The sequence below is a fragment of the Miniopterus natalensis genome, chromosome 1 (genome assembly GCF_054644295.1).
Source record: "Miniopterus natalensis isolate mMinNat1 chromosome 1, mMinNat1.hap1, whole genome shotgun sequence".
Classification (NCBI taxonomy): domain Eukaryota; kingdom Metazoa; phylum Chordata; class Mammalia; order Chiroptera; family Miniopteridae; genus Miniopterus; species Miniopterus natalensis.
In genome coordinates, this window is record NC_142081.1 from 124,061,910 (window position 1) to 124,082,445 (window position 20,536).

Consider the following 20,536-nt stretch of genomic DNA (forward strand, 5'->3'; position numbering starts at 1 on the left):
TTTACACAATGAAATATTACTCAGCCTTTAAAAAGAAGAAAATCTTTCCTTTTGTGACAGCATGGATGGACCTGGAAAGAATTATGCTAAGTGAAATAAGCCAGTCAAAGGAAGACAAGTACCATATGGTTTCACTTTTATGTGGGCTCAAATGAACAAAATAAACTAACAAACTAGAGACAGACTCATGGATAGAGAGAACAGACTGACAGCTGTCAGCGGGGTGGGGGCTGGGGGCTGGGTGAGGAGGGTAAAGGGATTGAGAAAAGAAAAAAGAAAGACTCTTAAAAACAGACAAGAGTATGGTGATTGCCAGAGGGAAGAGGAGTGGTGGAGATAGAATAAGGTAAAGGGGGATAAATGGTGATGGAAGGAGACTTGACTTGGGGTGGTGAACACACAATACAATATACATATGATGTATTATAGAATTGTACACCTGAAACCTATATAATTTTATTAATCAATGTTACCCCAATAAATTCAATAAAAAATAAATTTTAAAAAAATTGGAAAGGAAGAATAAAATCATCTCTATTCAGAGAAGAAATCATTGTCTTTATAGAAAATCCAAAAGAATCTACAAAAAAACTATTAGAACTAGTAAGAGTTTTCAAAAGTCAATTTTTCATATGTAAAATCAACAGTATTTCTAATATACTAGCCATAAACAGTTGAAAATTAAAATTCAAAGAAAAACTTAGCAATTATAATAGGACCAAAAACATTAAATATTTAGGTGTAAACCTACGAAATATGTCTGAAACCTGACTCTTGAAAACTCAAAAAACAAATTATATTAAATAAGACCTAAATAAGTTGTAAAATATACCCTGTCCATGGATTGGAAAACTAAATAATGTGAAGATTTAAATTCTCCCCAAATTGATCTATAGATCCAAAGTAACAAAAATTCTAACAGGTTATTTTGTAGAAATGAACAACATGATTTGAAAATTCATATGAAAAGGCAAAGAAGTAGAATGACTAAAATGGTTATGAAAAAGAACAAAGTTGGGAGGACAAGTACTACCTGATTTCCAGACATACTATACAGCTACAGTAGTTGAAACAGCGAGGTATTGACAAAAGGATATGAATATAGATTAATAGGACTGGATAGAATGTTCAGAAATAGACTTACACATAGTCAATGGATTGTTAAATGATCTGAGTAATTGGACATTCACTTGCAAAAAAATAAATAAATGAATAAGAATAAAATCATCTCTATTCAGAGAAGAAATATGATATGTTTTGATATGTTCCTAGAACAAAACTCTAGGGAAGAGAAGTATGACCTGTATCATACTAATTAATACAATATGAACCATAGACCTAGTTTTTTGTTGTTTTTTGTTTTTGTGTTTTTAAAAATATATATATTTCAGAGAGAGGAAGGGAGAGGGAAAGAGAGAGATATAGAAACATCAATGATGAGAGAGTTGTCATTGATCAGCTGCTTCCTGCACGCCCCCAACCGGGTATCGAACCACCAATCTGGGCATGTGCCCTGACGGGGAGTCGAACCAGGATCTCCTGTATCCTAGGTCGATGCTCAACCGTTGAGTCATGTCCAGCTGGGTATAGACCTAGTTTTAAATCTAAAACGATGAAACTTCTCAAAGACAAGAGATAACATCTTTATGACCCTGAATTAGGCAAAAGTTACTTAGATACACAAAAAAGCATGATCTCCAAAATAAAAAAATTGATAACTGGGGTTTATAAAAATTTTTAAAGTATGTTCTTTGAATAAAAAGTACTGTTAGAAAAATAAAAAAGCCACCCACTGGCTGGAAAAATTATTCATAATACATTTAAAAATAAATTCCTTTATCTAATAAAGGATCTGTGGCAAAAAATATATAAAGAACTCTCAAAATTCAACAATAAGAAAACAACTTAATTTTAAAATGAGCAAGATATTTGAATAAACAATTCATCAAAGGAGATACATGAATAGCACATAGGCAAATGAAATTATGCTCAATATCATTGTTCAATGGGGAAATGCAAATTAAAACCCAGTGAGATACTGTCAGCTATTGGATTGGGCAAGATAAAGAAAATAAAGAAAAAAAATAAAGAAAAACTGGCCATACCAAGTGTTGCTGAAAATGTGGAAGAACTGGAATTCTCACATGCACTGCAGGTGGGAATGCAAAATTATTCAATCTCTGGAAAAGAGTTTGGCAATTTCTTTATATACTGACCACATGACCAAGCAATCTCAAGAGAATCTAAGATATAAGTGCACACAAAAACCTGTGTGTGAGTATTAAAGGAGTTTTATTCATAGTGATCCTGAAAATAAAATAAATTAAATATCCTTTAGCTGATGAATGGGTCTAAAAACTGTGGTATATACAAAATATAATATAATCAAATCCTACTTGACAATAAGAAGAAATGAAGTACTGGTACAAGTAAAAATTCAAATGAATCTCAAATGACTTATGCTAAGATTTAGATTTACTAAGGCTACATAGCATATGATTACATTATATGACATTCTGAGAAGAGCAAAACTCTAGGTCAGAAAACATATCAGTGGTTGCCAGGGCCTGGGAGTTAGGGAAGGGGTTGACTTCAAAGAACACAAGGGTATTTTTTTGTGGTAAGAAACTGTTTTATATCTTGAGTGTGGTGATTTACATGACCACAGGCTATTGTCAAAACTCAGAACTATAAACTAAAGGAGATGAATTCTCCTGCATGTAAATTATAGCTCAATAAATCTGACTTATTTTTTAAAAGATTTTTAGAAAACTGTTTGCTTTGAAAAAGATATAATAAGGATCAGAGTCAAGTAAATGAGAAAAAAAAAATTCTTATAAGAAGGAAGCACAGCTACTTAATCCAGGATAAAAAGAACCTAAAGGAAGAAAAGGTTTTCAAAGAGATGACACCAATAAATTAAATAAGGTTAAGGTGTCTGCAAAAGACAGCTTCATCCTGGCATGAGAAGTCATCAAGAAAATACAGAGGATCTTAAGAAACAGAAATAATTTGCCAGCTCCTCTATAGCTGAGCAACTGAGTCACAGAGAGTGGTAGGCAGAACTCTAAAATGCCACCACCCCATTCCTGTCCCCTGGAGTACAGGCCCTGCATAATCTCCTCCACTTTAGTGTGGGTGAGACTTGTATGTCTCATGGGAACTCACTCCCATGGATTAGGAGACTAGTCAACTGACTTTGAGTTAATCAAAAGGGAGTTTATCCTGGGTGAACCTGTCCTAATCATATCAGCCTTTAAAGGAGGGTCTCCTGCAGTGCTGTGAACTGCTTATGGGGGAGTCTAGGAGGTTAAGACCTGAGGGCAGCCTCCAGGAGCTGAGAGGTCTCCAGCCAAGGGTCAGGGGAAACAAGAACTGAATTCTGCCAAAAACCAGTGATCTTGGAAAAAGACCCCAAGCCTCAGATGAGATTGAAGCCCTGGCTACACCTTGATTTCAGCCTGGGAAGGCTCAGCAGAGAACCCATACACAGGCTTCTAACTAGAAGATGAAAAACGAGTGTTGCTTTAAGCCACTAGGTTCATGGTGACTTTGTCACGTAGCAGTAGAAAACCAATTCAAAGAGTGAATTAAAGTGTGCAAGCTAGTTTAGTCAATGTGAATACTTTCCTGATTTTGACTCCAACAGCTCCTTACCCAGTAGTAAGCCAGTTTTAATGACTTACCACACATTGGATGGAAAAGCATCACAAAAGGTAACATCATAGAGAGAAGAGGGGAAGGCTACAGGGATGACATCTTTGGAGAATAATCGCTGTCAGTTCTGTTCAGCGGTGGCCAAGGAGCCCAGCCTGGACTGGTAGAGGGGCCTTCTGTTGGAGGTTCCCTGGTCTTGCCTCATCACGCATGATAACTCACTGTTCCTATAGCCTTCCCTTCTCTATCTCAAGGCCATGACTGCAGCCATCCAAGTATTAACACTCTCATCTCTGGACTGGACACCCTCACACAGGTCTCCAGGGCCAGCAGTAACAACCAGGGCAAAGACGTCAATGTTCACTGGACTTTCTTAACACTCATTCTTAACACCCTCACTTGTGAATCTGGGCACCAGGAAATAACCACTCAACTCTACAACCACAAAAGAAAGCATGAATCATTCCTGAAGCATCTTTCCATACAGGTGAAAATAGATAGCAGGAGTCCCACCCCACTCCCACCCCACCCAAAAGAATACTATGTGAATTATAAGTTGCAGTATCTTGCAAATTTAAAAGAATTACAATCTTTATTTTCATAATGTTATTAGTTCTTTTATAAAGTTGTTCACTCTAAAGGTCATATAGTGAAAATGGAACAAATAACTTACCCTGTAACTTTTTAGTCTGATGAAATCAACCTTCATAGAGACAAATCTATCTGAATTTTGACTGATGTTCTTAAGGTGTTCTACAAGATCAGCACAAAATTTGTAACCTCCTTTAAGCACACACAGGACCATAATGTCACAGTATCCTAGGTCTTTCATAATATCCTTAGCCAGCCGCTCAATTCTGAAAGAAGGAATTAAAAGACATATTAAAGTATAACTACTGAGTATTTTTGTGCCTTTTAGAAAAATGCATGAGGCACTATGTATATTAGATTATGCAGGAGACTGTGGAGAAGAGCTTGGGAGACAGAGCCTACAGATAAAGAAGCTTTGTTCAAGTTGGACAAAGAGAGAGTGTTCAAAACATATTTCTGATAATTACATCATCAATAGCACATTGTTGCTTCTCTGTGTCACAAAAAGTGATGAAGGTGTAAAACATAAAGTCAAAGATCATGAATGCTGTTATTTTATCACCACAGAGCCTGGTTGTTAAGCTTAATGCAATGATGGTATTTGCTGATAGTATGCTCACGTTATTGCATGGAGAAAGGAAATGGGAAATGACTCACCCACCTTACAACATGAGAGGAGACTGGAGGAAAAGTCAAGCCCTTAGTAACTATCAAAAGAATAACATTTGCCTCATATTTCACAAAGATAACACATTACCTATGTGAAAGGTGCCCCAGACTACAATTCCAGTAGGCACCATTTCCATGGAATGCAATGTGAACGACACCTCATGGAGTTATGCAATGATGAAACCTTGGGTTGGCACCCAATACCTAATTTGGAACTGTCGTTTTATTTTTTCCTAATTGTTTCATGTCTAGAAGTCCATTGTCCATGCACGCATACAACATTAAAACCTTGAACAGAGGCAAGATCTAAGGTACATACTTAAAAAAAAATCCTCACTGGCACTTCAAATGGAATTAGATTTAAAATAAATAAGGTGAATGATCTGTGTGTGTCTATATATATACACACACACACATATATATATAAACTTTCTATTATGTATGGTCTATATATATTATATAATTACATAATGTATTTTATATATTATATATATTTTTGATTGCTCTCTTTTATTTAAAAACATTTTTTATATAACTTACAAGGTGATCACCCCCCCACCCCAAGTCTAGCACTCTTCTGGCACCATACATAGTTATTACAATATTATTGACTATAATCTCAATGCTGTATTTTGCATCCTGGTGACTGTTCTTGTAGCCCACAATTTTTACTTCTTAATCTCTTCATCTTTTTTTGATCCCATTATAAATGTTTTATGTAAGTGTGTGTACACACACACACACACACACAGCTATATACATATAAAATGATAGCCATGGTTTCAGGCTAAAAATATGATCATCAAAAAATGTACATCAGTCTGCCAGATACTCTATAAAAAGGGACATTTGTTTCCCTTTTTATATGGAGTGAGGAGGTCAACACATCATCTCCACAAACAGCAACTATAAAGCTGGACAAAATTGTCAAAAACAACCACTTCAGCACTCTGGAAATCAACCAAAGGCATACAACAAACTGAGAATCATTTATTCATCAAAACATTGAACACTGGGTAGAAACAGAGCAAGTCTATGTATCCTTTCCCAAGAATGCCCCCATTGTGTTCCCCAGCCCCCCATCAACTCCGTTGCTTAACCAGGTAGTTTAACCACGGTGGGGAACTGCCAGAGGGAGCTCACCTGACATGTGAACAGGGAGGCTCCATTCTTCAGTATTTACAGTCTTGTTTGAGCAATTAACTGGTTAGACCAGTCTGGGATTTGATAGGGAATTCCAGGAGATAACAGTCATAGGAGAGGGCAAGACAAACTCTTCACATGTCACAAACTGACCACAGCTATGTGTATGTGTAGCAGAATCTAGAGTGGGCCCAAGCTACCCACATATCCCTGCATGATGGAGCCTGTAAACATGTTCAGAGGAGACTCAAGAAAGCCCAGGGGAATGTAAAAGCCAAGGAAGACTTGAAAAAGGCTGGAAATCTGAACATGTTTGCCAATTCCTATACACATTCATCAGCAGAGAGTGGAAGCCTTACTGGCTTGAGGTGTTTAAGTACAATTTCTAACCAATCTAAGGCTGAAAACTAAACCATTCAGACAGAGGAGTGAACCCTAGTAAGTAAGGCTTAAAAATAAAAGCAAGAAGAGAAAACTGCATATCATCAAAGGCCACACACACTGTGGGGGAGATAATTTCACAAAGTGGAAGTCAAAAAAACAACAACAAAGAACGAGGGTAATGAATAGGAAATAGTTACACATATGGTAGATATTACACTATAACAATAATCACTTTAAATGTGAATGGTCTAAATACAACAATTAAAAGGCAGAGACTGTCAGAGTGGCTTAAAAAAATAAACGCTAATATATGTTGTCTATAAGAAACACACTTTAAACATAGAGACACGGATAGACTAAGAGTAAAATGATAGAGAAAGACATACCATGCTAACATTAATCAAAAGGAAGCTGGAGTTGTTTATTAATTTCAGACAAAGCAGACTTCAGAGCAAGGAAATATCAGGAATAAAGAAGAGTGTGACATAATAGAGAGGTCAGTTCTCCAAGAAGACATAACAATCCTAATAGCAGTGTCAAAACACTGACAAAACTGTGAGGAGAAAGATGAATCCACTACTGTAGTTGGAGACTTCAAAACCCCTCTCTCAGTAGCTGACAGATCCAGCAGGCAGAAAACAAGTAAGGATATAGTTGAACTGAACAATACCATAAACCAACTGGATTTGACTGACATTTATAGAATATCCCATCTAACATTGACACTCTTCTCAAAAGATGTCAATATAGCTTTCTTCTCAAAAGATGTCAATAATAAAATGAAAAGACAAGCCGCAGCCTGAGGGAAAATACTTGCAAATCATATATCTGATAAAGGACTTGTACCCAGGAAATATAAGGAACTCTTACAACTAACTCAGTAAGATGACAAACAACCCAATTTAAAAATTGGCAAAAGACATACATCTTTCCAAAGAAGACATATAATAGCTAACAAGCACACTAATCATTAGGAAAATGTAAACTGAAACCACTATGCGATACACTTGTGTATCCAATAGAATAGCTATAATTAGAAAGACTGACAATACTAAATGTTAGCAAGTGTGTGGAGAAACTGGAAACCTCATACATTGCTGGTAGAAATGTAAAATGGTACAGCCACTTTTGAAAATAACTGGCAGTTTCTCAAACTTACCATAAAACTCAGAATTCCACTCTACAGAATCCATCCGAGAGGAATGACAAGATATATCCACACAAAGAATGTTCATACAAGCATTATTCATCATAGCCAAAAACTAGAAATCCAAATATTTATCAACTGATGAATCAATAATTAAATGTTATATAATTTAATTTATAAGAAATGTCCAGAAAAGACAAATTTATAGAGAAAGAAATCAGATTGGGTGATTGTCTAATGCTGAGGGTAGGAGCAGAGACTGAGCAAACAAACTTTTTGAAATGATAGAAATATTATAAAATGATGGTAGTGATGGTTGCCCAACCCTAAAAATTTACTAAAAAAAAAAATCATTAACTCATTTACCTACAGTGGGTAAGTTTTGTAGTATGTAAATTATATCTTAATTCATTTTAAAGGTGGGAATGGGCAATCCTGGGCCCCACCCCAGACCTTTGGACCAGAATTTCTGGACATAACGCTTAAGAATATACATGTTAGCAAGTTCACTGGGTGATTCTCCTGTAAAGGGATCTGGCTTTGGATAACCTTACCAGGACTCAAACATGTACTAGATCAGGTTGTAATTAGTTTAAGTCATAAAATTCAGGTTAGAAAAGTAGGAATTTGTTTAAAGCAGGGCATTTCCAAACTGGTGTTAAGGGAAAATTCTGAGAGTTATAAGAGGTGAACTAAGTACAAAGATGCCCACTGCACAACAAAAGTTGGTTTAAATGTTAAAGTGAAGGAAGTTTCTTTCCTTTTTTCTCCTCATATTTAAATATAAATTGTCAAAAGGGAGATTTAGCTAGTTGGGAGATGCAAGTTTATTGGATCACAAAACCTTTTTTCCCCTCCAAAGATCGGAACTTGTATTCCATAGAAAGCCATATTAGGCCATGAGAAACCCCAAACTAGACCTTATTTTAATAGTATGCTATAGTTTGAGAGAAAACACACAATACTGAAGTCTTATCCAATGGAAATGTTTAGAATTTGAGTGGAAGAATGACATTTCCTTTTGCTTGCAGACAGAAGTTGATAGGAAGAAAATATCCTGGGAATAGTAACTACCTAGTCTATTTCAAACTTTCTTTTGGCTGAGGACGTATATCATAAAGTTAAATTTTAACTCAGAAGAATATAACAAATGAAAAAAGGAGGGGGCAGAAGTTTAGGTTTATGGTTTAAGGAAAGGGTAGAGCCCAAAGCCTCCATTTGCTCCTGCTCCCCAATGCCTTCCCCACCCCAATTTCTGGGTCTTGGAAGAATTTCTATGATTTCTGGGAAGGCACTGTAAAATCCATGAAGCTTGCTTTCCATATAAATGTGAAGGCTTAAGAATATGACCTTTGTACATGGAAATGTAATAGTCTGGGCATTAAGACCTTTTTGTGAAAGTGCATGATCTGCATATAAATCCTGGCACTTGTGGTGGGCTGAGCTGTATGGGGGCTCTCTGAAAACCAAGGGCCAAATAGGGGTGACTTAGGGGCTTAGAACAGGAGAGAAATGTTGGCTTTAGGAAAGCCAATCAGCTAGGAAGGAGCCAGAGGATATCAATGTAGACAGATCAGAAAGAACTAGAAATAGTACTCTGGAATGAGTTCCATGCAGATCTTTTTAAACTGCAAATATACCAATTCCCAAAACTTTACCACTGGTTGGAAAATAAAATTGTGCACAGACTGGTCGACCACTGATACATTATTTGCTCCAAAATGAATGCAAGTCACAGGAAAAGCTAGGGCTTTAGGGGTGTGTCCTATGAAGGCAAAGATCACCTCTTAACTCTCCCTGGTTAATTCAAGAGTCTAAAAGATTTGAGACAAAGGTCCTTGGGCGAGAAGCAATGCTTTACCGTCTTCCATTTTCATCAGTTTGTCCAAGATATTATTTTCAGGCTGTTACTTATAATGTAATACTTTATGTATGTATATCCTTCTTACCATTTCCCCTGAACAAATGTCCAGGTAAACAGTTCAGTTAAAGCACAGATGATTTTTATTTCAAACTCTCGTCCTAAAAACTGCTGTCCGCCACTGCATACAAGAGATCCAGGAAGAGGGTCCTAAATTGTATCGCATGATTCACACAAGAGACAGCCCGCCCAGTGCAGAACCAAGCCCGACACAAGAAGTAACACTCACCTGTCCACAATGATGCCATGAGGTATCAGGACATATTCCAGATCTCCATAATAGTGCTGTGGGTACGTGAATAAATTCAAGTCATACCCTGGCCAATCGTCCATAATCTGCAAATCAAATGATTTCGGTTATGGTATTTTTCATTGGAAATTTATTTTAGAAACATAAATAAACAAAAAAGTGTCATTTGAGAAACAAAATAATACTGAAAACAAAGTAGGTTCTATGATCAATATGGCATTAAGTTATATTCTGTGAACCTATGAAAAGCTCAGTGGGACAAGGTAAAGTTTCATTCAACCTGATAAAGGACCTAGTACTGAAATGAACAGAGTACACACTCCATTCTTAACTCTTGGCTTCATATGATAAAAATATAAATTCAGTGTCTTATAACCAACCTGATAGTATTGTTTGAAAAAGTATATATGTATAAAAATATAATCTATGCCTTAATTATAAATGTTACTGCAAATATAACAGGTGTATATATAACATTATATTTGTAATTATATTAATATATACACGATATCATATATTATTATAGTATTATATATACTATTACATTTCCATGCATTGCATATGCCTCATCTGCCTGAGAAAGATTACCTATTAAAAATACGTGTCTCTAGGGATTAGTGTAGACGCAAACTTCTGAGTCATCTAGTTCTTCTAGTAAAGACCTCTGCAGGATGTACTATGGTGGGAACTGAAAGTCTTATTGGGAAACTGTTGCTCCAGAAAACTGACCCATTCCGGTACTGGGAAGACTGCTAGCAAGTCTTCCCCTTGCTTAGGATGGGATGTGCAAGTTTTATAGTTAAAATAGTAAAGAGGTGAGAGGGAAAATGAAGGTGAAGGTGTTACTTTTACTTTCAAATCTTTAGGAAAAGATGCAACACGAAAGTTTTAATGCACTCAAACCACATCAGGGCTGCACTGTGGGTTCCGGTTCTTTCATTACTCCCACCCACTTTCATCAGACTCGTCTGTCCAGCTTTAAGCTTTCCTGGCCTTTCATTATGCAGACTATCCTAATTTTCCAGCCCAGTTCCCTAAACTATCTCCTTCCTGCCCTCAGATTGGTCTTCAGTTGAGCTGTCTTCCTTCTGGGCCCTGGGTTCCGTTCATCTGTCTGTCCTGCATCTACACCCTCTCCCTCTCTTCCTTCTGTCCCTGTATTCCAAGCTCAGCTCCCTCTGGGGAAACCCGGGTCAGGACCCCCTTCTTTCTGGAGGCCTTGATGCCTGCTTGCATCCTCTGATCTTCCTTCTCAAACTCCTGGTGCCCCTCACAGCTTTCTGTTCTAGAGGATTCCATTCAGGCTCCTTGAGAAAACTCCTGTCCCTTCCAATCAGTCTGGTTTGGTTTTTTGTAGTTTAAGGACCCATCTGAACTTGATTTAATGCTGGGACATTCTCCTGCTTTCCATTCTCCTCCTCAATCAGGACTTAAAGCCAGTTGTCTTTTGCTCAGGTTTGGGAAAGGCAACTTATGGTCCAGCCCCCATATGCTCTCACCCCAAACTTGTAACAGTTCCCCCCAAATTTCCCCTTCTCTCTCAGGAAAGGACAACTCATTTTTCCAGTTGCTCAGATCAAAACCTCAAAATTGCTGTCAACTCCATTCTTACATCCCCTTCATGCAACCCATTAGCAAGTCCTGTCATCGATTCTTTCAAAATGTAACCAGGGCCACCCCTCAGCATCTCCGTTGCCTCCCCTCTGTCTGTGTCACCATTATGTCTCCTGGGACTATTGCCATAGCTGTCAAACTCACCTCCTTGCTTCCACCTTGGCACACATACCCCCGCCCCCATGGCAGCTCGAATGCTCCTTTAAAAATGTACATCATATTGTAGCAGTCTTCTGTTCAGATATTTTTAAGGGCTTCCCATTGCTCTGCGTCCAACCCAGAGTCCTCGCCATGGCCTTCCTCTCTGACTTGTCTCCAAGCCCTCTCTTCCTTCCTCCTGCATCTTGTTGATCCCTGAATGTGCCAAGCATGCTTCTGCCTCAAGAGTGTTGCACTTGCCTTTTTTTTTTGCCTAGAATACTCTTCCCCCAGATATTCACATGGCTTACCCTTTACTTCTTTCAGGTCTCCATTCAGATGTCACCTCCACAGAGAAGCCTTCCCCAACCACCGCAATAAAATAGCACCCACTTCCCGCCTACTCATTCTTCTCTGCCTCTTTACTTTCCTTCAAAGCATGTATTCCCACTGGACGTGACGTGTGTGTGTGTGTGTGTGTGTGTGTGTGTGTTGTCTTGTCTTCTTCCACTGGAATATTAGCTTTTTTGGGCAGAGACTTTGTCTTGTTCATGGTTGAACCCAGGGCACTGACCTGGGATATGATAGGTGTTCAAAAATGTTAAATGAGTGAATGAATGACATAATCTCCATCCACAGATTACCCAATACTACCTTAGCTGCAGCCTCGACCTTCAGTTGTCACCTTGTGATAAAGAGCACCACTGTTCACGGCAATGAAAATTCATATCTACCAGGGGCAGACTCATAGCCAACATTGTATGTCATATTTGAAGACTAGCACATTTGCTCCGCCTCTACCAGCAAACTGGCTGGGTGCAACTGTCGGATTTGCACAGAGCGGCTCTGGCTTCCACCTCTGAGAGCCCTCGGGTCTGCTGTAACTATCAATACCACCGTGGCTGGTCAGAGCCTGAACCACCAGCTGTACATGAGCAGCTTCCAGAAGGTCCGCTGGTAGGCCAAGGTAAAGCCCAGGCAGGAACCCTGACCAGCACCAGGAAGATCATCCAAGTGAATAGCACTTTCTGGCTCCCCCTCCAGACCACACACACTGACCACTCTACTGGGAGCCCTTCCAGGTGGTGGCATCATTAACTGACGGTCATCTGAACCCATTTCTCCTGCCATGCGAATCCTTTACTGCCCTCTGCTCTGTCCAAATCTCAGAGACAACTCTCCACTCCATGTTCCAGAGCTCAGCTCTGACACTTGCAAGCTATGAAATTACTTAACCCTCTCTGAGACTCAGTTTCCTCTCCTGTAAATAAGACACATAAAGCCTATGGACAGGGTAGTTGTGAGGATTAAGGCACAGAACAGATAATGTACTTAGAGTTCTTAGTACATTTGCTGATATAAAATAAGTACTTAATAAATGATGCCACCCCCCAAAATAAGAAAACAGCAAATTAAACCAACCTATAGATAAAAACTATAATGGTAATCCATGGCTCAGAGGCAGATGGAGTAATGGTTAAGAGCATAGACTTACAAGTCCAACATACCTGGAGGTGAGTTTATGGACAATGAGACCTTGGGCATTTTAACTTCTCTGAGTCCCAATGTATTCATCTGTAAAGAGGAGTCAATGCCTACCATGTGGTTACTGTGAGTAAGTAAGATAGTAATAGATATAAAATTCTTATGTCCATATCTAGTCTATAGTACTTATGTAATAAACATTAACCACTTAGATGTACTGAAACATCAATAGTTTACTTATAACTGATATGTGTTAATTAATTTAAAGAAGTGCCACAAACCTTACTTGCAGAAGTCTCATTACTCTAGTTAAAGCTGTAAATGTAAAAGCAGGAAAAATGTATTTCTCTAAAACTATTCTATAATCCAAACTGGCCTTATTTCCAGTGAGTCTGGAATAGTGAGTTTTCATTATTGAGATAAAAGAAAACTAGAGATAAAGGAACTACTGGTTTACCCTTTGTTATCCTTAATGTTGCATATAAATTGTATTGTAAATGAGTCCTAAACCTGAGGGAATGGAAACTGCTGTGGACTGTAGATAATTATGTTATTAATCTGCTTTTTAAAATATCAAAACAAGAAGCCTTTAAACAGTTTCAGTATCACAGATAATATGCCTTAAGTTTATTCAGAACAATGCTTTCTCTGTTGGAAGATGCAAAACATGGCCAAGCTGGGCAAATGACAAACACATTAACTGAGCCATTTTATACAACATCAAATCCCAGAACTCATTCCAATTCTCTTTTCCTCATTTAAAGATATATTGAAAACCTTCTTTCTAAGTCATTAAAAACATGTTCTTTTTGCTTAGAATATTTCTTGCATTATTTTTCAAGTGGTGAAAAACAGTTTGGAAACACATATAGAAAGTGAATCTCTGCTCTTCTCTGCTGCTTAGTCCCTCACTCTGTGCCCCATTCTCTCCTTCCGGCCTTGACCGTGGCTGCTGTCAGTTTCAGGCTCAGGGCTATCCCTCCACTAAAAAAGAGGAAGGGAGTCTCATCCCTCAGCTCTGTTTCCAAGAATCCCACACGGGAACATCAGCACCTTGAATTCACTCTGAGTTTGCCTTGTCTGCCTATATCCGACTTTGGGTTAATCTAATTATCTTCAATTCTACTGGAGAAAACGGTAAAAATGCAGGAACTATCTATATTATACATTGATTATTTCCAACCAAGGCAGGCCCTCTCACTGCCTCCCTACATCTCCCACAAAATTACTTCGCTTTTGAGAGGGCTTCTTTTGACACAAATAGATTGGGCTGTTTACACAGTTCCAACATTTGCTTTTACTTATTTTTTTTTTTTTTTAAATATATCTTTATTGATTTCAGAGAGAGGAAGAGAGAGGGAGAGAGAGAGATAGAAACACCAATAATGAGAGAGCCACTGATCGCTGCAGCCTGCAACCCGGGCATGTGCCCTGACCAGGAATCAAACCCTGATCGCCAGGATCCTAGGCCCATGCTCAACCGCTGAGCCACACCCAGCTAGGCCCAACATTTGCTTTTAGACTTTAACAATCTACCTTTCCTATTAGTCATACAGATTTATTTCGTTCCCTTTTAAGAGTATCAATTATTAAAGAGGAGTGCTATATTTAACCATTCTACTGATGGAATGGCTTACTTTTACTAAGGGCTTTGTAATTGTTAAATACAATGGGCATTTTTCCATCTTGATCCTACTAGCTTTCTGTAGTATCTGACGCTCCTGATGACCTCTTTGCCCCCTCACACCCTCCGCAAAACTCTGTTCCCTGTAGGAAGGGCACCTACCAGCCTTCCTGCTCTCTCCTACTTTGCTCCTCACTCTTGGTCTCTTTAATCGGCTTCTCCTAGATAAAGGTTTCTTTTACAGGTTTCTATTGTAACAGCAGTTCTTAATTTTTCCCCATTTTCATTGGGCATCCCTATCCACTCCCAAGCATCAGATATTTTTCTACTTGCTAATGACTTCCAAATATACTCAGTCACTCTCCTGAATTCCAAATATGAATTTCAAATTGCCTACATGCATTCTGACCTGTAGGCCCTGTGGTCACTATAGACTTTGTCCAGAACTGAACTTACTTCCCTTCTATTTTTTTCATCACCCTCACCCCAACCCCAGGCCTGACCCTTCTCTCCATGGCAACTGGAGTGACTTTTTTAAAATTAATTTTTTATTGCATTTATGGAGTGGCATTGGTTAATAAAATTCTTTAGATTTCAGGTGTAAAATACATCATCTGTACATAATATTGATGTTCACACCCAAAGTCAAGTCTCCTTTTACAAAGTGACATTTTTTAAAGTATAAATTGGGTGTAAAAATTTCTTCTCTGGATGTAATGATTTCTTAGCACTTGGTATGTGCTGTCTTGAGTACTCTGCTTCAGTCTTCCCATGGCTACATCCTGCTTACCCTTCAGATGGTGGCTCAAACGTCACGGAAAAGAGGCCACCCTGACCACCTGAGCAAAAGCAGTGCCCCCAGCCCTCCTCCACACTCTCCTTGTTCTCTTTCCTTCTCATTGCACTAAGAGAAATGATCTTTATTCATTTGCTTTCATACTGCCTGCCTGTGTCCTTTGTCTAGACTGTAAGCTCCATGTTCTCTGCGGTATCCTAGAGCCCAGAACACCGCCTGGAACCCAGCAGGGCAGTAAAGCGTGTGGAATGAATAAATAAATGAACTAAAACTCTTTTAAGAGCAAAGGCCCTCCTGTTAAATTAAGAACTGAGCAACACATTTCAAGTTGAACCTTTCTGTTTGAGCCTGAGGTGTTTCCTTCCTTCACCCACTTACTCATGCAGTCCATTCATAATCACAGGGTGATCTCTGAAAAAATAATCTTAAATGTAATATACTGGCTCCACCTGCCACCCCTATCACCGTCTCACATTAAACCTGACACAGAAACAGCCACCACCTGCTACAGAAATCATTCTCCATGGGAGGCACCAGCAGACGCCAGTGGCCACAGGGCAAAACCAGATTTGATTCCAGGACACTGAAAGTGGGGTGCCCTCCGGTCGACGCCTAGAGAGACTGTCTGGGATACAAGGCTCTGGTCTGGAAACCCATCTTCCCACGTGCTCCCCTCCGGGCGCACTACTACATATTTTACATATAAACTCTCCAGATCACTCCGCGGTCCTCTCGTGTCGTGTCCCTTTTGCAGACGAGGAAAGTTAAGTCAGGAGGCACTAGGTTGTCTCGAGCTTGGGCAGAGGTCCCACAGCCAGAGTTTCAAAGCGCTTGTTTCAAAGCTCAAACTTCCCCCGCTTGTGCTACTTTATTTCCTAGCTGCCCTAGAGAATCCTCGGCGTCCTTTTGGAAAACAAAACGAGAGGCCGGTGCTGGAGAGCTCAGGGGGAAGCACAAAGGGAAGGAGGCCCCCAAGGGTGGCCAGCGGAGGTCTTCACAGACCCGCCCCGCTCCCAGGGGTGACTCCCGGCGGCTGGCAAGAGTGGGGACCCGGCACCACGCGGGCTTAACGCTGGAGCAGCGGATTCCCGGCCGGGGCAGGGGTGGGGACAGAGGTGCACAGAGAACCCCGGGGGAAGGGATGTTAAGTGTGCGGTCAGATTACGCGCGGGGCGCGGGGCGCGGGGCGCCGGGGGTGGGGGCCGGGGTGGAGGGTGGAAGCGATCCCGTCGGGAGGGAGAACAAAGCTGTGGCCCGCGCTCACGCGAACGCGCCGCAAGCAGTGAATCCGAGAGGGGGGTGCCAAGGAGGGAGGGATGGGCGAGCGCGCGGGACGCACGGCTCAGCCCGGAAATCAATGGGGAGTTTGCATTTACCACGACGCCTCGCCCGAAGTCTGGCGCCTCCTCACTGCTCCCGGCCATGTTCCTTCCGGGGAAAGCGGGGAGGGAAGGAGGGCGCTGGAACAATCTGGGAGGGGGACGGGGTTGGGACTGGGGGAGGGGTTGGGGTTGGGGCCGCCCCGCCCCGCCACTCGGCTGCGGGCGGAACGGGGCGCGCGCCTCAGATCCAGTGCCTGGCCCGGGTCCAGCGTCTCCGCCTGGACGCGACCCTCTGCCCGGCCTCCCCCCTCGACGGGTCGACGGGTCGGCGGGTCGACGGGTCGGCGGGTCGACGGGTCGGCGGGTCGACGGGTCGGCGGGTCGACGGGTCGGCGGGGCTGAGATGCGAGGCCCGGAGCGCGGGGTGGGGGCGCGGGGAGCAGCCGCGGAGCTGCCCTCGCTCCACCCGCGCGCAGGGCCCCGACCGGCCCTCGCCGCGGCCGCGGGTCTGCGAGCCCCGCACCCAGCCTGGTCCGCGCCCAGCTGGGCGTCGGGAGAACGAGGCTGCGGGGCTCGGTTTTTACTGGGAGAGAAAGTGTTCCCTTGTCCCGGTCCTCCTAAGTGTCGTCCCAGTTTCAGGCTAACCATGTCCTTGCTAATTTTTGTGCGCTTTTTATCCCAAGTAAACCCGCGAAGGAGCCTGCGGTCTAGGACGTTCTGGAAGGAGGGCTGCGCACGAAACTCTCCCGATAGGTTTTGTAACGTCTCTGAACCTCCAAGCCAGGAGTTTGAAAGAGCCACGCGATTGCTTCTCCTCGCCCTGGACTTTGAAACAGGGCCTTTCCCACTTTCTGTGAGAACATACGGTTAGATGCGATTGTTTCAGGTTGCAGTTTAAAGCAACCACTGTGCTCAGGTTAGAAGTCCTCTTATGAATCTTATTGATTCAACCCGGAATCCCAGGTCTTTGCGCATTTCCGAAGGGCCCTTGCTTTCCCGGGGATCCATGTCTTCATCCTCTGGTCTTTGCTACCCTGCCCCATCCTTTACAGCCCTGAGGCGCTGAGCTGAGTCCAGCTTTCTGACTCGGCCTCTCTGGCACACAGCACGTAGAGGAATGCTGATTTTGCCTGGTTTGAGGGCAAATTGTTAGTCAGTTAACGTCGCTCTAGCTTTGAAAAAGGGCTCAGCACCATTTGGTCTCAGTCTCCCCTAAAAGCCAGCGCCCTGGAAGGATCACAGCTCCGTGGATCGCTCCCATTAGACACCTTGCGGCACCCCCCCGCACCCCCCCGCACCCCCCCCCCATTAAACTGAGTAATGCTGTTTCCTAGCGCACAGGTAAACATTTTCTCTAAGAACTGTCAGAGGTCCTTGTTTGGGTCCATTGATACAGTCTTCCTTTCACCTCTTTTCCAAAAGGTAAAGGACCATCTTTTTTTTTTTTTTAATTTTTAAAATTTATCTTTATTGTTAAAAATATTACATATTCCCCCTTTTTTTCCCATTAACCTCTTACATCCCCACTCTCACCCCACTCCAGACCTTCACCACTCTATTGTCTGTGTCCATGGGTTATGTATATATGCATATAAGTTCTTTGGTTTATCCCTCCCCCCCACCTTCCCTCTGAGATTCGTCAAGACTGACGAATCTGTGCTTCTATGTCACTGAATCTATTTTGTTCATCAGTTTATTATGTTCTTTAGATTCCACATATAAGTGAAATCATGTGATATTTGTCTTTCTTTGCCTGGCTTATTTCACTTAGCATAATATTCTCCAGGTCGATCCTTACTGTACTAAAGGGTGCGAGATCCTTCTTTACAGCTGCATAGTATTCCATGGTGTAAATGTCCCACAGCTTTTTTATCCACTCATCTACTGATGGGGACTTGGTTTCTTTCCAGATCTTAGCTGTTGCAAATTGTGCTGCTATGAACATAGAGGTGCATAAGTTCTTTCTGATTAGTGTTTCAGGATTCTTAGGATATATTCCTAGAAGTGGAATCAATGGGTCAAAGGCAGTTCCATTTTTAAGTTTTTGAGGAACCTCCATACTGTTTTCCATAGTAGCTGCACCAGTCTGTATTCCCACCAATAGTCTACAAGGGTTACCCTTTCTCCACATTCTGGCCAGTATGTGTCATTTGTTGAGCTGTTGATGGAGCCATTCTGACAGGTGTGAAGTGATACCTCATTGTGGTTTTGATTTGCATCTCTCTGATTCACCACACTGAGCATTTTCTCATATGTCTCTTGGCCATCTGTATGTCCTTTTTGGAGAAGTATCTATTCAGGTCCTTTGCCCATTTTTTAATTGGATTGTCTTCCTTTTGTTGAGTTGTAGGAGTTCTTTGTACACTTTGGAAGTTAACCCCTTATCTGATGTATCCGTGGAAAATATGCTCTCCCATACCATGGGGTTCCTTTGTATTTTGAGGATGTTTTCTTTTGCTGTGCAGAAGCTTTTTAGTTTGATGTAGTCCCATATGTTTATTTTTTCCTTTGTTTCTCTTGCCCTAGGAGATGTATCGGTGAAAATTTCACATGAGATGTCTGTGACTTTACTGCTTATGTTTTCTTCCAGGATTTTTATGGTTTTGTGACTTACATTTAAGTCTTATCCATTTTGAATTTATTCTTATGTATGGAGTAAGTTGGTGATCTAGTTTCCTTTTTTTGCATATACCTGTCCAATTTTCCCAACACCATTTATTGAAGAGACTGTAATGTATTGCTGGATCCAGTTTGCTAATATTTTGTTGAGGATTTTAGCATCTAGGTTCATCAGGGTCTGTAATTTTCTTTCTTTGTAGTGTCTTTATCTGGTTTGGGGATTAGGATAATGCTGGCCTCATAAAAAGAGCTTGGGGGTCTTTCCTCTTCTTGAATTTTCTGGAATAGTTTGAGGAGAATAGGTGTTATTTCTTCTTTGAATGTTTCGTAAAACTAGCCTGTAAATCCATCTGGTCCCAGGCTCTTTACTCCATTGTATGCTCTTGCCTCCTTTGACAAATATTAATTGACTATAATGGGTTGGGTCGATTTCTGGGGCCTCTGTTCTGTTCCATTGATCTATACGTCTGTTGTTGTACCCATACCAGGCTGTTTTGATTACAATGGCTTTGTAGTACAGTTTGATATCCAATAAAGTGATCCTTCTCACTCTGTTCTTCTTTCTTAAGATGGCTGTGGCCGTTCAGCGGCTTTTTTGGCTCCATATAAATTTTTGGAATATTTGTTCTAGCTCTGTGAAATATGTTGTTGGTATTTTAATAGGAATTGCATTGAATCTATAGATTGCTTTGGGTAGTATGGACATTTGAATGATATTAATCCTTTTAATCCATGAACATAGTATATTCTTCCACTTGTTTATATCTTCCTCTATTTCTTTTTTCAGTGTCCTCTAGTTTCCCGAGTACAGGTCTTTTACCTCCTTGGTTAACTTTATTCCTAGGTATCTTATTTTTTTAGTTGCAATGGTGAATGGTATTGTTTTATTAGTTTCTCTTTCTGAGAGTTCATTGTTGGTGTATAAAAATGCTGTTGATTTCCAGATGTTAATTTCGTAACCAGCTTCCTTGCCGAATTAATTTATCAAAACTAGTAGTCCTTTGGTGGAGTCTTTAGGGGGTTTTTGTACAATATCATGTCATCTGCAAGTAATGACAGTTTTACTTCCTCCCTTCCAATTTGGACACCTTTTATGTTTTCTTCCTGTCTAATGGCTGTGGCAAGGACTTCCAGTACTATGTTGAATAATAGTGGTGAAAGCGGACAAACCTGTCT

General features: G+C 40.8%; 1 protein-coding gene across 2 annotated transcripts in view; it reads right to left on the reverse strand.

Moving 5' to 3' along the window:
- PRTFDC1 (phosphoribosyl transferase domain containing 1) overlaps positions 1-16,881 on the reverse strand; it is a 90,838-nt gene extending 73,957 nt beyond the window's left edge. For both annotated transcript variants that reach the window (XM_087825567.1, XM_087825560.1), the window contains exons 1-3: positions 16,796-16,881; positions 9,742-9,848; positions 4,331-4,514 (exon numbers count right to left, since the gene is read on the reverse strand). In XM_087825567.1, coding sequence (XP_087681693.1) covers positions 4,331-4,514; positions 9,742-9,848; positions 16,796-16,843 — 339 coding nt within the window. In that variant the 5' untranslated portion in view covers positions 16,844-16,881. The remainder of the gene's footprint in view (positions 1-4,330; positions 4,515-9,741; positions 9,849-16,795) is intronic.
- Positions 16,882-20,536: the final 3,655 nt, after the last annotated feature.